The 16615-nt window shown below is 63.7% G+C and overlaps 1 protein-coding gene across 5 annotated transcripts in view; it reads right to left on the bottom strand.

The window, feature by feature from the left end:
• The window catches only part of ADGRG1 (adhesion G protein-coupled receptor G1), a 34114-nt gene extending 19298 nt beyond the window's left edge, over nt 1-14816 (bottom strand). Inside the window, exon 1 of one of the 5 annotated variants that reach the window (XM_017342248.3) lies at nt 14626-14816. Coding sequence is in view for 2 of the 5 variants with exons in the window: in XM_008257339.4 (XP_008255561.1) it covers nt 7786-7850 (65 nt within the window). In the remaining 3 variants the exon portion in view is untranslated. Of the gene's footprint in view, nt 1-6096; nt 6171-7373; nt 7546-7785; nt 7876-14625 lie in introns of those variants that run through there. The other 4 variants (XM_008257339.4, XM_017342247.3, XM_017342246.3 and 1 more) reach the window with 4 other exon arrangements.
• Between the last annotated feature and the right edge of the window lie 1799 nt (nt 14817-16615).

Raw genomic sequence — 16615 nt, 5'->3', positions numbered from 1 at the left:
CCTCCCCGCCCTGTGACCAGATTCTGCAGATCAGCGGCTGGATTTGGCGAGCAGCCATGGCTTTGCTCTGACCGCCACTATAGGCTTTTGTGAGCTAAGAATGTACACCCTACAGCCCTGAGAAAACTTCTCAGGCCCCACCTCCTCCAGGAAGCCTTCCCAAATGGCCACTGCCCATCAAAACTGCCCCTTCTGACTTAGCCCGGGAACTGAGGGCTCCTCCTGGGGGGGAGTTAGGGGCGGGAGTGGGCCATCCCTCTTCTGCTGCCTGGGCTGGGCAGAGGATAGAGCCAAGGCTCCCAAGACAGTGACCGTGTGTTTTAACTCATTTTACTGTTGGGGAACAGGCCCAGGAAGGTGAGGTGGCTCGAGGCTGCCTGGCAGGTAAGACAGGCGTGTGGAATTCAAGCAGGCACTTCCTCTGCTTCAGGAAGCCATCCGATCAAGCATCCATCTGATGTGTGACTACCTCAGCTCATGCCCAGACTTTGATTGCTTCCAGCAACAGGGAGCTCACTCCCACCCAAGAGGGGCGCATCTTTTGGCCCCTGAAAGGTCCTTTTTACCCACAAGTCCAAGGGGAAGGAGGTGAAAAACCTGGCCTCTGCATACTACACCGGCCGCGGCTCGGCAGGAGGGCGGCGGCAGCATGGGGCTCCGGGGGCTCAGCTGAGCTCTGCCAGCCCTTCCCCGGGGAGGCCCACGGGCCATCCCTCCCCAGGGGATGGGGACTCTGGGCCGGCTCCTGGCCAAGGCCCTGGGAAAGGCGGCAGGGCCTGGTGCCGTGGTGATGGTGAGCCTCCCGGTCCCCTCCTCCCGGGTGGACCAGAGCCAGGCGGTGGCTCCAGCCGCTGGGAGGCTGCTATTGTCTCACTGCCCGTTCTATTCAGGCACTATTTTTGGCCCCTGGAGGAAGAGGAAAAGAAAGCAAAGAAAGGGGCTGCTGTGTTCTGGTGGACCCTTTGCCCGGAAAGGATTCCAGCGCCTGCGGTGCACGGGCCCCGGGGAGGCCGCACGCGCTGCTGCTCCCGCGCGGCCGTGACGCCCAGGCGAACAGGCTCGGCAGCCCCAGCCCCACGCACATGCGCTAAATGTCCTGCCCACTTGCTTGCTGCCCGGAGCCAAGAGACAGACCACCCGCTTCCTCCCTGACCTCCAACCCTCCTGGCCAGACAGGAGGCTGGGGACGCACACAGGGAAGCTCATTTTAGAAGCCAGAGGACGGAGGCTCAGGGAGCCGCTGACCGCCCACCTAATGCCGCCCTGCCCTTTCCTTGTATTTTAATTCCAGCCTCTCCAGGCTCCAACATGCCGCAGGACCTTTGCACATGCTCTCCCCACAACAAAGCACATTCTTTCCAGAACCTTGCCCAGACCGGGCTCTTCCCAGTCCTTCACTCTGTGTCGCCTGCCCCTGGCAAGCTTTCCATGACCCCCCCCCCCCATCAAAATTATCTTCTGCACCACTCACCCTCCTCCCTGTCTATGGTTTTTACGGCACCCAAACCCCTGAAATGACCCTGCGATTTGCATGCTGCCCAGTTTCCTGCATCTGCTCCAGCTCTCCAGTCTCACTCTCCACCGGCATCCCCAGCACCTCCCACAGCGCCGGGGCCACAGCAGGTGACCAACGACTGTCAGTTGACTGAATGAACGCGTGAGATGGGCTGGTCCCTTAGCCTGGGTTAGGTAGGCGCCAAGTCTTGCCCCGGTGGGCATCAATTCCTGGTTCTTTCAGCCCAACCCACATGTGCCACTCACAGCAGGTGCAACGGAGGAGAGGGCCCAGCACTGAGCCATCCTCACTCCCCAGCCCCTAACAGGCTCAGGGCATCACACCTGCGCCATCTGCTTGGCCAGAGAGGGACTCCCAGAGGTGCACAGCCCGAGAGGAGGGAAGGGGTCCAGGCTAACTCCCCTCCCCATACACAGCTCTCCGGCAAAGGCCCTGAGAAGTCCTGCAGTGCCAAAGCCTGGGAGCCCAAGCCTTGCAGACACACGTTCGCCGTCTCTGGAGCCCACAGTGTCTGGGACCACAAATGAATCTGTGAGCTCCGGACTCTGCATTCTCTCTCAGAGGCACAGGCACGGCTCCCTCGCGGACTGAAGGCCGCTTCCGTGGCTCAGAGCTAAGGAGGGCGCGGGGAGATTTGCCGGTGAACGTTCCTGCTGCAAATGCAGAAGGGCGCCCTGGGCTCACCATGGGCTCTCCAAGGAGGAGGAGGGAGGGGGCACGCATGCATCTGCAGACAGGGGGTTCCTGGGGGGTCCAGAGCACGGGGGCAGGGACATCCCACGGACTGGCCTGCAGGGACGTAGGAGGGAGCTGGGGCAGGAAGGGGACCATGGAGGAGCGTGAGCCACACACTATGCCCCCAACTTCCCGTAACTCCTGGCCTCCCTAAGAAGAGCTACTACCATCCCATTTTACAGCCATAGAAACTGAGGCTCTGGCATCTCTATAACACGCAGTGAGCGGCACCAGCCAGGTGGGCGTGGAGGCCCAGAGAGGCGGGGCTGGGGCCAGGCCACACTCACACCTACACTGCTGTGGTCTGGGACCACCACTGCAGCTTCTGGCTCCAGGGACAGAGTTGGGACTCCTGAGCCCACTATGTCCTCCTCTCTACAGCTGGCCAGGGGTGCTGCACCGGGTCCCGGCTCTCAGGGCCAGGCCCCAGGTGAGAGGGGAGCTGGAGCCCCACCCAGCGCACAGGTAGAAGGTAAATGCAGCTCTGGGGCCGCGCGTGGGGCTTCCTTCCGGCCCTGCCCACGGCTCCTGCAGGAGTGTGGGAGGGGGAAGAGCCATGGGGTGCTGGAAGGAGCCGTGAAGAGGAGCCTCCCAGGATGCCCAAGTTCCCTGCTGCAGCTTCCCTGCCGAACTTGAACTCCTGCCGGGTTGGGGAGCTCACTACCTCCCAGGAGCAGCAGCCCTCTGCAGTTCCATGGAAAAACCCCAGACTTGGGGGCAGGAGGCCTGGACTCAGGTCCCTACTACCACCAAGTACCTAGTGGCAGCTTCCACAGTTGAAGAAAGGGGACAATGCTTCTGATCTTAGAGGGCAGCGGCAACCACTTTGAATAATGGTCTTTGTAGGCAAGAGCTATAGACGCCGGCTTATGAGCTGCCGGGAGGCTGGGTTGTGAGCTGCCCACCCCACCCCCCTGCCCTGTCATTTGGCATATACCCAGGTGGTGACACGGCAGAGCAGCCGCGGTCAGAGGCATGACTCAGTGCCCCCGCCAGTCTCTGGGGCTCCCCCCAGCAGTTGCCATCACCCAGGCAGGTGGCTCTGGGCAGTGGCACCCCCACTTCCCCACCCTAGGGTCAGGGACCCAGGTGCCATCACAGAGCCACCCGCTGAGAGCCAGACCCAGCCAGGGCCCTAGAAGGGTCAGATGCTCACCCAGCCCCTGGGGCCAAGGGAGCTCAGGGCAGCAGAGAAGCGACCACAGAGTACAGCCAGCCCCAGGAACCCAGCCCAGCTCAAACCCAGGCCCAGCACCGTGGCCAAGCCAATCAGGCCTCCCTCATGGGGAGCAGGAAGGCGCCCCAGGCCAGACAGCTCCACAGGTCGGAAGATTCAGGCCCCATCGGGTACGTGCATCCCAGGGCGGCTCTCTAGGAATGCGCTTTGCCCAGAAGAATCTTGGGGAGGCGGAGCTACCGCTCTGGGCTGGAGAAGTCGCCCCAAACAGTGGCAACGACAGCAACGCCCAAGTGGACCCCGCACTCGGCAGTTAAAATCAGCTCGCTTCATCCTCCCAAGGTGCTGCTACCCTCATCATCTTAGAGATTAGGAAAATGAAGCCCAGGGAGGTTAATACCCCTGCCCAAGGTCACACAGCTGAGTGGGCTGGAACAGAACCAGGCAGCCCCAGAGCCCACAGGTCTCACCACCTCCTGTGCTGCCGCCTGCAGGGGCGGCGGAGCTGGGGATGGAGTAGTCAGAGTCCAGGTGGGCTGGGCTGGGGAGGGGTCTGCTCCTCGTGGGCTCCCCAGCACATGGCCATTCATGGGACCCACTTAGAGCTCAGAGCTTCAGGTGTCTCGATTCCCAGTTGACAGCCCGAGTCTCGGGGCTTAGAGAAATTCAGCAGCTCTCTCAAGGTCACTATTCAAGGATTTGAACCCAGTTCTGACTCAGCCACACCACAGCCCAGATGCTAAGAGCTTGGCCTGAGGCTTCCAAGCCCTGTGCTGAGCTCCAAGCAGGCTGCACCGTGGCTGCACCAGCCCAGCGAGGGGGCACGGTTATCTCCCTGTGCACATGAGCACACTGAGGTGCAGAGGAGCCGTGGCCTCAGGCAACAGGCGGGCAGTCTCCAACGCAGGTCCACCCGCCCTGTGGGCCTTGAGGTGCCAGGCCAGGGCCCTAGGGACAGGCGGGAATGGGAGCTGCTTGTTTCTCCGTGTCTCATTCTGGACGTAGCGGGAGCAGCCTTGGGAGCCGCCCACTTCGCAGGTTCCCGATAGTGAGCCAGTGTCCGCGGCCGTCGCCCACTAATGCACAGAGGCCTGTCCACCAGTGCCCAGAAGCTCCGCCAGCTCCAAGCTTTTATCTCAGTCTGCCTGGAAACGCCAAATGCACCACAAACCACCAGGGCAGGTTCCAACCCACGAGCCCACGTCCAGCACACTGGCCTCCGTGCCGAAGCACAAGTCAGGCGCGAGGGGTGGCGCCAGCTGTCCTGGCAGGAGCGGGAACAGGGGGGAGAGCTCCCGCGTTCCTACCAGCTATTTCTGGCCTCAGCATGCCCATCTTCTCAGTGGGAACAATCATGACAAGGGTTCCAAATTCTCCCCTACGTTAACCCCCATAATGCTCACTACAGGTTTGCCAAGTGGACATGCTTATTTTCCACAGTTCACAGATGGGGAAACTGAGGCAGAGGCCCATGTTCTCTCAACCAGAGAGGGACAAGGCCAAGAGTCTCCCTGAGCACAGCAACCCTCCTCTCTCTCTCTCTCTCTCTCTCTCTCTCTCTCTCTCTCTCTCTCGGGCCTGTCAGCCTGGAGGCACATGGGCTTGACAGGGGCAGGGATGGGACATAGACAAGGGTGCATGTCCTCTGGCACCCAGCATGGTTCCTGGCTGGGCTGGGGAGCCCCCATCCCACCGAGAGGGGCAAAAGAGCACAGTGCCTCAGAGCCCAGGCTCTGGGGTCCCCAGGAGGTAGGATCCACACTGGACAAGTCCCCTTACCTCAGTGGTCTCATCTCTAAAGTGGGCACAGCCTGCCCAGCAGAGCCCGAGGCCAGAGAAGGCCCAGGACACTTCCAGTCCAGGTTGAACCACCAGGAAGCATCGGGGGTGGGGAGCGAAGTGGGGGATGGAGGGGAAGCCAGCCCCCTCGCACCAGGGCTGGCCAACACGGAGCAGTGGTCAGAAAATGCATCCCAATTTCTCTGCCTCCCCCAGCCCTTCTCCCTGGCAGCCCAGGCCCGAGTCCAGAACCTGCAGGGCTCCAGATGGGGCATGAGGACCACAGAATGGAGGAGGGGCTGGGGCTCAGGGGAAAGCAGGCTGGGGAGGCCGAGGCCAGCCAGGGCCCCACCCACCCCGTCTGAGAGGCCCCTTTGTGCCAGCTCTGCCCTGCCCCCTGCTTGCCATCTGCCCGCTCCCCGGAGTCTGGTCACTCCAGCTGCCGGGTTTACTCACACGCTGCCCCCATCTGCTGCGAGGCAGAGGCAGGGTGCACAGGGCGGCCTGGAACAGGGCTGGGGCGTGGACCCCCACCCAGGCTCCACATCAGGAGATGCAGCCTTGGGCTTGGGCTGTGCCGCCCCCCTGCACCCACCCACCCCATCCTCAGCGGCCCCCTGCCTCCTCCGTGGCCTCTCCCACAGCCTTGCCCCACTCCTGCTTGAAATGAGCACAGCACTGCCTGGCCCATACCCCAAGGCAGGTCTGACCAGGACGGCGTGGCCTGGGGCGCTTCTCATGGCTGCCTCCCATGGCCTGGGCTCCCACCCGCCCCCAGGCCAGGTCTCCTGTACCCGCTGCTCTCACCCCGCACAAGCTCTGCGCACACGGTTTCCTTGCTAGGAAGCCCCTTAGCTCACGCGACACAGCAGCCCCTCTCCCTCCCTACCTGTCCCACAGCCCCGCTGTCCCTGTCCAGGCCCTCTGGGGCAAGCTTATCACGGCCATCCATCTCGCCGTCTAACTACCTTGTTTGTGTGTCTGAGGGGAGTGTCAGGCCAGGCCATCTGGCCCCTGCCCACAGTCACGCCCTCTCACAGAGCACACCTGGAGCCGGTTCCCCGCCACCTAACACTCAGGCAGGCTGGGCAGCTAGGATCACCCCACACACCCACTTAGCAGCTGTGGTGACTGAGGCCCAGAGGAGAGGCGAAGCAAGGTGGCCACGACACGGTGATGCCTTGAAGAAAGCAGGTTTGTACCTCAGGTCCCTGAGCAAAGCCAGGAATCCAGTGCAGCCCCCAAGTGCTAGTCCCACCCCGGACACTGGCAGGAAAGACCCCGCGGGGCCTGTAGCCTGGGCTCTGGGGAGCCCACTCAGACCATATGTACCTCGTTCACTCTGACTCTCCGGAATAGTATGGTGCACACAGCAGGCGCTCAATAAGTGTGTATATGAAAATCTTCCTTGGCCCCCGAAGGAGCCACAGAAGGTCTTCCGACCCAGCCCAGCTAATCCCGGTGGCGGCTGCTCAGGAGGGGAATCGACTCCTCCCCCAGTCCCTTGCAGTAAGAAGAGTGCCGGACCTGCCCCTGAGGTCCTGGGAGACCCCAACTGGGCCCCACGCAAAAGGGAGGGGCCAGGCAGGAGCCCTCAGGAAGGCTCTATCAGTCGCAAGCAGACAGTGGCCCTGAGTTCTGAGCTCCCAGCCCTCGGCCCACGCATCCCCACCTCTCCATGCCGGCTCTCGAGGTGCCCCACGTTCGGACCTTGCAGTTGGGGCCCTGTCCTTCCAGGTGACAAAGAGCTGGACCACCCCTGGCTAAGTTGGGGGTCCCCGTCCCAGCCCTGCCCATGCCCGGCGCACCCTCCCTGGCCTGGCTGTGGGATCCAATACTAGTGCCTGCCCTCTCTGCCCTCCAGAGCCCCGCTTGTCCCGCGCCTACCGGGGAAGCGGCCAGCTCACAGACCCGAGAGCACAGCCCAGCCTGCTGGGCGGCTCCACTCTGAACCTGTTGCCCCAGCTACCAGGAGACTGTGGCTCTAGGAGGCGCCACACCTCCTGGGCACTGTCGCCTCCGAGGCGTCTCCCTGTTCCTGTAGCCCTAGCCCTAGAGAGCTTGCCACAGCCATGCTGATCTGGGCTGGATCCCAGTGAGATACCAAGATCCTTAATTCCTCCTCCCACACACACACTCACGCACACACACAGTCCCTCCTCCCACCTGCTAGCCAGGTACCTGGTGTGGGTGGGCCTGCGTAGGACCAGCTGGCCAGCCCACCTTGCAGGGTCCACCTCTGAGGCTGCTCCTGGTCCCTGCCGCCTGCCAAGTGCTCTGGCAACAGAGGCGCGTGGGAGGCTCCAGCCCCTCTCCTGCGGCAGGGCAGGGCGGGCGGGCACCTCCCTCCTGCCCCGGCTGGCTCCTCCCTCCTCCCGAGCTTGGCTGGGGATGACGGAGGCTGCTACGTGAGTCATGGATTTCTCAGAGGGAGGCTGAAAGGGAGTAGGGCCGAGAGAGCCAAAGCCGGGACCCTGGGGGATGCCTGTGACTCAGCGCCAGGCAAGGGGGGACCTCAGCCTCAACCCTCACCCGGGCAGACAGGTGCCAGTCTCTGGGGATAGCTCTGCTGCCTCACCCTCCATCTGTCGCTTCCTTGGAGCTGTTCTCCCCGGAGTTCCTGCAGCGAGGGTAGGTCGCCATGGCTACCGGCCACTCGGATGCTGTCCCCACCCCCCAGGGCCCAGGCGACAACTGCCCCTTCCTGCGGGAAGAGTCCAGCCTCCTTGGCAGCAGACGGGAGCTGGCGCAGCCCGGCAGAGCGGAAGGCACGCTGGGAGGAAGGGGGTGTCAAGCAGTCTGGCTCAAGGCCAAGTACGACTGACCACTTGACCTTGAGTCCTGTCTGGGCCTCAGTTTGTCTTCACAGCCAAGAGCCCCGTCTCGAGGCTCCCTAGGCACCCACAACCTCGACAGCCTCCACGTTCCAAGACTCACGTGCTGGATTCTGAGACCCCTAAGGTCTTCTAGCAATGGCTGCCTTGAGTCTGTTGAGCCAAAGGGGAAACTGATGCCCAGGTCAGTCCCAGTGGCTCTGAGAGCTCCAAGAGAAACGTGGATACGGGCCAATGCCCCCAGCCCTCTCCGGCCGTTTGCCTCTGCCAGCAGGTACCTCCCAATGCCGAGGTCCAGCACCCTGCTGGTTGGCGGTCCTGAGCGTCAGCTACCCCATGTGCCCTGTGCCCAGCAGAGGGACAATCCCAGCCGCCCACCTTCCCAGTCACAAGCACCGACCGGGTTTCACAAGGCGATGAGGGTGAGCGGTGACAACAACAGCCCAGTGAGAACAACAGGGACACCTGCATTCCGGGCTCTGCCCACGGGCCAGTGCTTGCTCGGATGCTCCCTCAGGGAGGAGCCCCTGGATCGGGGAGGAGGGAGCGGGAGCCGGGGGGCAGCACGAGGCAGAGCAGTGAAGCTCAGAGAATCCCCTCGCCCCAGGTCACCCAGCAGGGACGCGGCGGGGCCAGGACAGGAGCCGGGCAGTCTGGCTCTGCAGCCGGCGCTCCCAGTCTTTCAGAAACCCGGCCTCCTCCGGCCTCCCCACAGGGCCTGGACACAGCGGCTGCTCTGATCTCTGCCTCTGGCTGGACTCCGTCTTCTAGAGGGGGTCGGGAAGGCCGTCCAGGGTTGTCCAGAAGCAGAGAGCGGGGAGGCAGGTCAGGCGGCGGGGAGGCCAGGGACTGCCCAAGGGCCTCCCTCACCTGCCTGCCCCGACCTGCACCCCGGAAGAACCAGGGAAATGCGAGCTGCCCATTGGGGTGCAAGGAGGCCGCAGCCAGAGCTTCCAGAAAACAGCGCCATGCTCCCCAAGCTAACAGCCCTGCCATCCAGGCCGCTGCCCCCTCCCAGGGCAGAGAACGGCCCACATGGGGAGTGGAGTCACCCAGGGGGTAGGAGCTATCCCGGACATGCCAGGGCCCTGGGCGAGTTGTCAGCTCCGAGACTCAGTTTCTCTAAGGTCAGTCCTTTAGGGCCAGGACAGCTGGGGTGGCTCAGCCCTACCCCAGGGGCCAGTAAGACAGCTGTCCCCCTGGCCCCGGACACAGCCCACGGAGGGTGCTGGCCAGCAAGGCACGGTGGGGAGGCGAGTTCACCACTCTGTCAGCAGATGGCCGACTGGAGGACTTAGACACCGTAGCCAGCTGCCCCTCTGCCCCGTGAGGCAGCCTGGTGTCTGCCCCCATCACCAGAGACCTACTATGTGCTGGGCATTGTTCCAGGCTCCAGGGTGCGCCGGGGGGTGGGGGGAGGCCCAGCTCTGACTCTGGCTCTCTGTGTGACGCTGCCTGGGCTCAATTCTGGGCACCACAGAGGTCCCAAGGGAGAGAAAACAGACAAGCTGTTACCAAAGCCGGCACCACCTGCTGTCAGCACCAAGGCCGGGACAGCGACAACGAAAACGTGATGGCCTGCAGGGTTGCGGGCTAGATGGCCCTGGTGTGTGACAGCCGGCCAGAGACAGGAAGTAGCTCCACCAAGGCCATGCAGCGGCATGGGGCTGGGCCTCCAGCAGCGCGGGCTCAGCTACCTGCCCGGCTCTGCACATCCTTTGCCAGGCACTTGGCATCCATCACGGCTTTGGCTCCCCACCACGGCTTTGGCTCCTAACAGTCACTGTCTGCACTTTACAGACAAGGACGGAGGCACAGAGGAGTGAGGGGCTCGCCAGAGGTGGAGTCAAACAAGCTGGCCCCAGAGTCCCTGCTGGGTGGTGGGGAGGGAGGGGCTTCCAGAGGCCAACAGCGCCAGGTGGAGGCTGTGGCTCCCACAGAGGCGGAGAGATGGCCACGGAGCCAGCATGGAAGGATGTGGGGTCTGCGAGGGGAATGGGGATCCCAGAAGCTGCCAACATGGAGTTTGGGGGCTCAACAATGGCCCGGGGTGAGGGGAGACCAGAGAAGGTATGTAGGTACAGGGTATGATCAGCCTTGAAATGTGACTCACAGACCTGCGGCACAGCCCAAGAACCTGGTAAACAGCCATGGTCTCAGGGCACCCAGGCCGGCTGAGGCACAGGAGGTACCACCTCAAGCCCGAGAGGGCCCTGGGAGAGACTCTGGGGGCTTGTACCAGCTCGGCTGGGGCTGGGGTGGGGGTGGAGAGGGACCTTCCTCCAAGAGACCAGAAGCGGGGCTGGGCGCCCTCCGCCTGCCGACACCACCCAGGAAGGTGGGGATGAGGGGAGCAGAGATGTCAGAAAACACCCTGAAACATGGGGTGCCCAGATGGGGTGCAGGACTGGGAGGCAGAGAAGGGGCTGTCCTTGGGCACAATGGAATGGGGGCGCTGCACCTGCTCCCACCCGGCAGCTGGAAACACTTCGCTGGCGAGGGGCCGGGGCTCCCCAGGCCCAGAGAATGTCTCAGGCACGACTGTGACCTAGCCGTGATGGGGGCCAGAGGTGGGGGAGCTCTGAAAGGTGAGGGCGCAGGGGGCCTTTGTTTGTGGGGCAAGGAGAGGGGGCGACGCCGTGGCTCAGACCCGCTGGGGCACTTGGGCCCGCGCCTCTGTCCATCCATGGCCCCGCCTGTCAAGTGCGGACAGAGCCACCACCACCTGTTGGGCCACTCAGCGAGGCCCCCAGCCCACACCAGGCCCCTGTGCTAGTGCCAGGGCGTGGTTCCCAGCAGCCTGCAAGGAGACAGATGGGGCCATCTTCAGAGACAAGAGGCCTCCCAAGACGGGGATAAGAAATGGGGGTGCTGCCTGTTCCCCACTGTGACCAGGGCTGGCCGAGTCTCAGCCCCTCACTCCACCTCCAACCTTCAACCAGGCTCACAGTGAAGAGCTGGGCCCCCCAAGCCAAGGGTACGACCACTGTCTGCTCCAGGTGGCTTTTTGCCGGACAAGAACAGTTCAAGTCCGGGCTTCCTCTCTTGCAAGCTGAGTGAGTCACGGGGCACAGGGCCCGGCACGGGGTAGGTGCGCAAGGGGTGCTGGCCAAGGCCGTTATGATCCTAAAGCCAACGCCAATGCCGCAGGCTCAGCACTGCAGTTTCCAGAGCCCTTTCACGTCCAGTAACTCCTGTACAAGACAGCATGGATGTTCCCATTTAACAGAGAGGTAAACTGAGGCCCAGAGAAAGGGCCTTCCCAAGGCCTCACAGCGAGCTGCCAGCATGGACAGCACCCGAATCCTGGCTCCACAACTCAGACCACGTGCTTTATGGCCAGTGCACCCAGCCCCTCCCTATCCATTCCCACGGGAAAGCCTCCTGGCCCAGGCATGGGGGCGGCCACAGCCGCGTGACAGCACCACCCCGGGGCCCCAGCGAGCGCCGCATTGCCCGTGTGACTCAGCCACCGCACAAAAGCAGCTGTGTGCCTCAGCCTCCCTCCCCTCCCCCACCACCCATCCCCCAGCAGGGAAGGGGCAGGGAGCCCGGCCCATTCAAAACTGTGGGGGAAGCAGGAGCCACTCTTGGCCGTTAAAATGGAGATTCAAGCCCAGGCTTGGGCACAGGGGGTCAGTGCCAGCTCCATGATGGAACGAAAGGCTGGGGCAATGGAGGCGAGAGGCCACCCCGGTCCCTGCCTGCTGCCTGAGACTTTATTTGGAGCCCCAAGGACAGGCTGTGTCCAGTTGGTTCCCCTGCCCCACCCCCGTTCACCTGCCTCAGGTTTCAAAAGCGCTGGGAGCTGTGGTCAGGGAAGAGGCGCTCCTGGGACACCAGTGGGCTCCCGTGTCCACACCTGGCCACCTGGCCACAGCGCTGGCTTCTCTCACCCCGCCCCTGCCCCCGGAAGTTCCAGACCCTGTGCTGAGCGCTTGTTCTGAGCCCGGCAAGGTGCTTGCTTTCTCCCACAGCCCTGTAAGGAGGCTGTGTCCCATCTGCCAGAGTGGGAGACTGAGGCTCGGGACGGGGGTGGGGGGAAGGGAGGAGGCTGGGCCAAGGTCCCAGGTTTGAGCCAGGATCTGCTTTGAGCCCGTTTCCACCCCAGCCCTGACCCCGTACTCTCTTCCTGCTCCCAAGCGCATTGTGATCACCTGCCAACAGCTGGGGCCCAAGAACACAGGCAGATGGACACCCTCCCTGCCCCAGGTCACCCGGGCCCTGCCTGCTGGGGAAGGGGGCACTACAGAACCCAGCTCCACAGAGTTCAGGTTGGCTGGTCTCCCGGGGCCACCCCCGCTGCACCCCCTAGGCAGTGGGCACGCCTGAGTGCCCCACAGCCCCAGACAGGAGGTACCCAGGGCAACTGTGCCACTTCCCGACTTCCAGGCATGACGGAGCGTCTGCCCCTCAGCCCAGCCCCCACCCCACTCCCCAGGGCACTTGGCAGGAGGGTTGGATCCAGCCAGAACAGACCCGCAAGGTCACTGTGGCCGTGCCCCTGCCTCCTAGCTTTCAGGGCAAAGATTAAGTCTACCCCTCACAAGCCTTCTGGCCCCCGTCACATGTCTACCAGGCTGGGACCCTCCTGTGGGGGGCAGAGCTGGGGGCCCTGAGGCCTGGGCAACTCCTGAGAGATCCCACCCCTCTCTGGACATCGGGGCCTCACTCTGCAGCCCAGGGGTGGGAGCGAGGTGGGCAGGATGGGACCTAGCCACTCAGCCTCTGCACAGCCCCTCCTCAGGGTGGTACTCCTGGGAGGACTCGCACCCAGGGCCTTGTTCAGAGGCAGCCTGGGCTGGGACAGCCCCGGGGGACACAGGCTTCAAGCTGCCCCTCCCCCACCCAGATTCCTCCCATCACTGCCAAGCCCCCCAATGGCCAACCATAGGTCTGGGCATCAAAGTGTCCCGATTCGGCCTTTCTAGCCCTCAGTGTTCTCCTGGGTAGAATGGGCACAGGGGCTATCTGCAGTGCCTCTGGCAAGTGCAGGAATGGTCACTGTCCCACCTGTCACCCCCACCCCGGGGTCGCTTTGCAAGGCAAATCCCCTGGGGAGGGCTGGGCCTGAAAGAGAGGAGGCTTCCTTGTCCTCTGCAGGAGCCTCGCTTCCTGAAGGAGGGGGACCTGACTTGGCATGGGGTCACCAGCGTCCCCCAGGCCCACCCCAGCTGCCGCTGCTGCTGTCTCTGCACCCCGTGAGGGGCGAGGGGCAGCTGCTCAGACACCGGACTTGGGCCAGGCATCGCAGCATGGCAGCCCCTGTGCCAAGAGAAACAGATGAGGCCCAGAGAGGTTTAGTGACTCCCACAGGCAGCACAGCAGTGTGCAGGGAGGGACAGCGTGACAATGCACTCACTGCCACAGAGTCCTGGGATCATCTCCTGCGCCCCACGCCACACGCACACACACACCTCTACACGCACACACAAACACCTCTACACACACACACACAAACACACACCCCAGTTGGTGCTCAACGTTGCCACACTTCTTTTGGTAAAATAAAAAAAACAGAGTCAAAAAAACATTGCTGGAAGCCATGGAGTGCCCAGCCCCCCAGGCCCAGGAGACCCCGCCAACACCTCCGCCTTCTGCAGCCGGGGAGCCCCCGGGCTCCCCCTAAGTGCCGGGGCTCAGATGGCTGCGGCGGCCGCGTAATGGAACAGTGATGACAGCCGCTCGTTAGCAGGGATTTGCCTCATTAACACAAGGAACGTGGGGGGCCCATTTTGCTGCCCACACACCCCTGGGAGCCACGCTGGTGGAGTCAGAGCAGGCAGGCGCCAAGTCCCTGCCTGCAGTAGCCGCCCACCTCTGGCTGGCTGGCTGGCACAGGGTGGGGGTGGGGGAGGCTGTTGGCGGGGCGGGGTGCGACGTGCAGGGAGGGGAGCCACAGCTCTGGTGTTTGTCTGCAGGTCCTGGCCCCGTCCACCACCGACACAGGTCAGATGGGGAAATGGGCGCAGGTCAAGAAAGGCCAGGGCCTGGCTTCTTCCTTCCTAGTGGCCCCTGTCCCTGTGTCCTTGGCCACCATGGCCACCTAGCCCGGAGGAGGGCTGCCCTGCCGGGAGTGGGGGCTGGGGAGAAGCAGAGGCAGCCTCCGCTGGCGGTGGGCCGGGCACCCCCAGGCCTGAGACCTGTCTCCTCCACTTGACTCACCAGGAAAGGCTGCCGTCAAAAGTCACACCTGGGCCAACCTGCTCCCAAACCGGTTTCCCACCAGTGCCAGCAGGAAACAGACCCGGAGCGCTGGGGCCCAGCCTCACCCTTGCCCTCACGGACTGCGCTCTCGGCCTCCATGCCCCGGGAGCACACCTCCCACCAGCGGCTTCCCGGGCCCAGGTGGGAGCACGCGAGCACACCAGCACGCCAGCCACCCCCTCCCCGGCTCCTCGAGTCAGCAAGCAGGAACCTCCCGACAGCCAACTCAGCACCTCCCCTAGCACAGACGGGCAGAGCCCCGAGCGTGCCAAGGGCCAGCAGTCCAGGCACTGAACCAGAGCCGAAGGACAACCAAGGTCAAGCGGGCCCGGCTGACCTCTGCCACCACCACCCCCACCAGGAACAGCAGCTCTTACCTCCAGGTGCAGGCGGGCCCCCTCCGCGCTGCGCCTCGGCTGTCGCCTCCTCCCAGAGCACCCAGCGCCTGGTCTGAGCTTGTCCAGGCAGGCGGCTGTCCCAGGTGAGGCTCCGCCTGCTGTCTAGCCCCACTTCCGCTGCCGCCACCCTCTCTCTCCCAAGTTTCCTCACAGGGGCTGACCCGGCCTGTGAGTACCGAGTACCCCCGGGCCCTGCCTTCTCTGGGCTTTTGGCTCCCAGGCAAGCGGCAGAGCACCACCCCCGCAGGCTGCAGCCTATCTAACCTTTGGGATTCTCCCTGCCTCGTCCCTGCACCGGCCCGCACCTGAAGCCTGCGCTCACCTGCCTACAGTATGAGCAATCCCAGTTGGCTGGCGGCAGGAGGCCAGGGTGGGAGAAGCCTGCCCTGGCAACCTCCAGCCCCCGCCAGACACAGGACACGGTGGGGGGGGGGGGGGGTTCCAGCCGCTGCCCTGGGTCCCCTGGGTACCCAGCCTGCCCCAGTGCAGAGAGTGGGCGCCCCAGCCCCAGGCACCTGCACCACTCTCCAGGCCTTGCCTCAGACCCGCAGTTTGCTAGGGCACGGTTCCCCAGGCTTCCCAAAGCTCCCACACCTGGGCACCCTTCCCGCAGGTGCCTTCCGATTGCTACCCCGCCCCAACGTTCAGGACTGTGGCCTGAACCTTGCACAAAGTCACCCCAGGAAGCTGCTGATAAAGCACACTACGCCCGCAGCAGGTGCCACACGGGGCCAGGTACCTGGGGCGCTGCTGTGTGTCCGTAAATGCCCCTGGGGAAACTTCCCTCACCTCCCCTGTCCCACTGGGTCTCCCGAAGCCGGCTGAGCTCCCCTCACCTGGGGCCATTCCGCCCGCCCCGCCCCGTCTCAGGACTAGCATTCACCGAGCCCATAGGTCCTTCCAGACCAATAAACCCAAGCCTGGCACAGTGCCCAGACAGACACTGGGGGAGAAGAAGGAAGAGTGGGGCCAGGTGGAAAGACAGGCCCATGAGGAAGGCAGCTGTGCACCTAGCAAGTGTTTGCTGAGGGCCTACTATGTGCCAGCCACTGCTCCAGGCACCAGGGCTCCAGCCTTGGACACAAAAATCTCTGTGAGGGACAGACAACAAACTGAAAAGCAAATCAACATGAAACAAGAAATGTGGAATAGAACAAAGCCAGGGCAAGGGAGAGAGTGATGGAGGAGATGGGGTGGCTTAGGTTCACCCCGAGAAGTGGCTCTGAGCACAACCAGCAGCAAAGGGAGGGAGAGCATGCCAGGAGACGGGAGAGCACACGCAAAGGCCCTGGGGTGGGTGGGGGCTTGCTGTGTTCAAGGGATAAGGAGGAGGCTGGCTTGGCTGTGTGGCTGAATGAACGGACACAGAGTCAGGGCCATGGGGTGGAAGAAGAGTGGGTGGACAGACAGATGTGGGGGGTGGATCCAGGTGTGCTGAAGGGTGGGACAGCCCCCACCCCTGAGAAGATGAGGCAGGCACAGCTCCGAGGCCTCCCTGAAGAGCGACCAAACGGCCCTGGGGCTCCTGGCTCTAGGTCACCCCGCAGCCTCCCTCCCCACTGCTGCTGCCAGCCCTGCTGTGCCTAGCAGAGGCTGAGCACACACAAGGGGCTCCAGGAGGAGAGGGCGTGTCTGGGAGAGGACCTGAAGGGAGACAGCCTGGCTGCTAAGCCCCGGAGTCTCCCCTGGCCCTGTGATGCCCCCTACCTTGCTGAGCACCAGGGGCATCCCCGGGGCTTCCTGACACGCAGGCCCCACTCCCAGCCCTCTGCCCTCCAGCCCTGGGCATGCGACGTGACCCCAGCTCTGCCATGCGAGCAGCAGGAGCTGCGGCCGGAGCCCTGGCCTTGGACTTCTTTTGCTGCGTGCACTTGGAGAGCGCCTTCACCCCTCCATGCCACCTGCCTCTGCCCGCTTGCCATCCAAAGGCAGAGCGGGGGAGACGGTTAGGTTGGGAACTTGCTCAGTG

The sequence above is a fragment of the Oryctolagus cuniculus genome, chromosome 18, assembly GCF_964237555.1.
Source record: "Oryctolagus cuniculus chromosome 18, mOryCun1.1, whole genome shotgun sequence".
Lineage (NCBI taxonomy): Eukaryota > Metazoa > Chordata > Mammalia > Lagomorpha > Leporidae > Oryctolagus > Oryctolagus cuniculus.
Note: the sequence above shows the minus strand (reverse complement) of the source record. Positions and strands in the feature narration are given on the sequence as shown.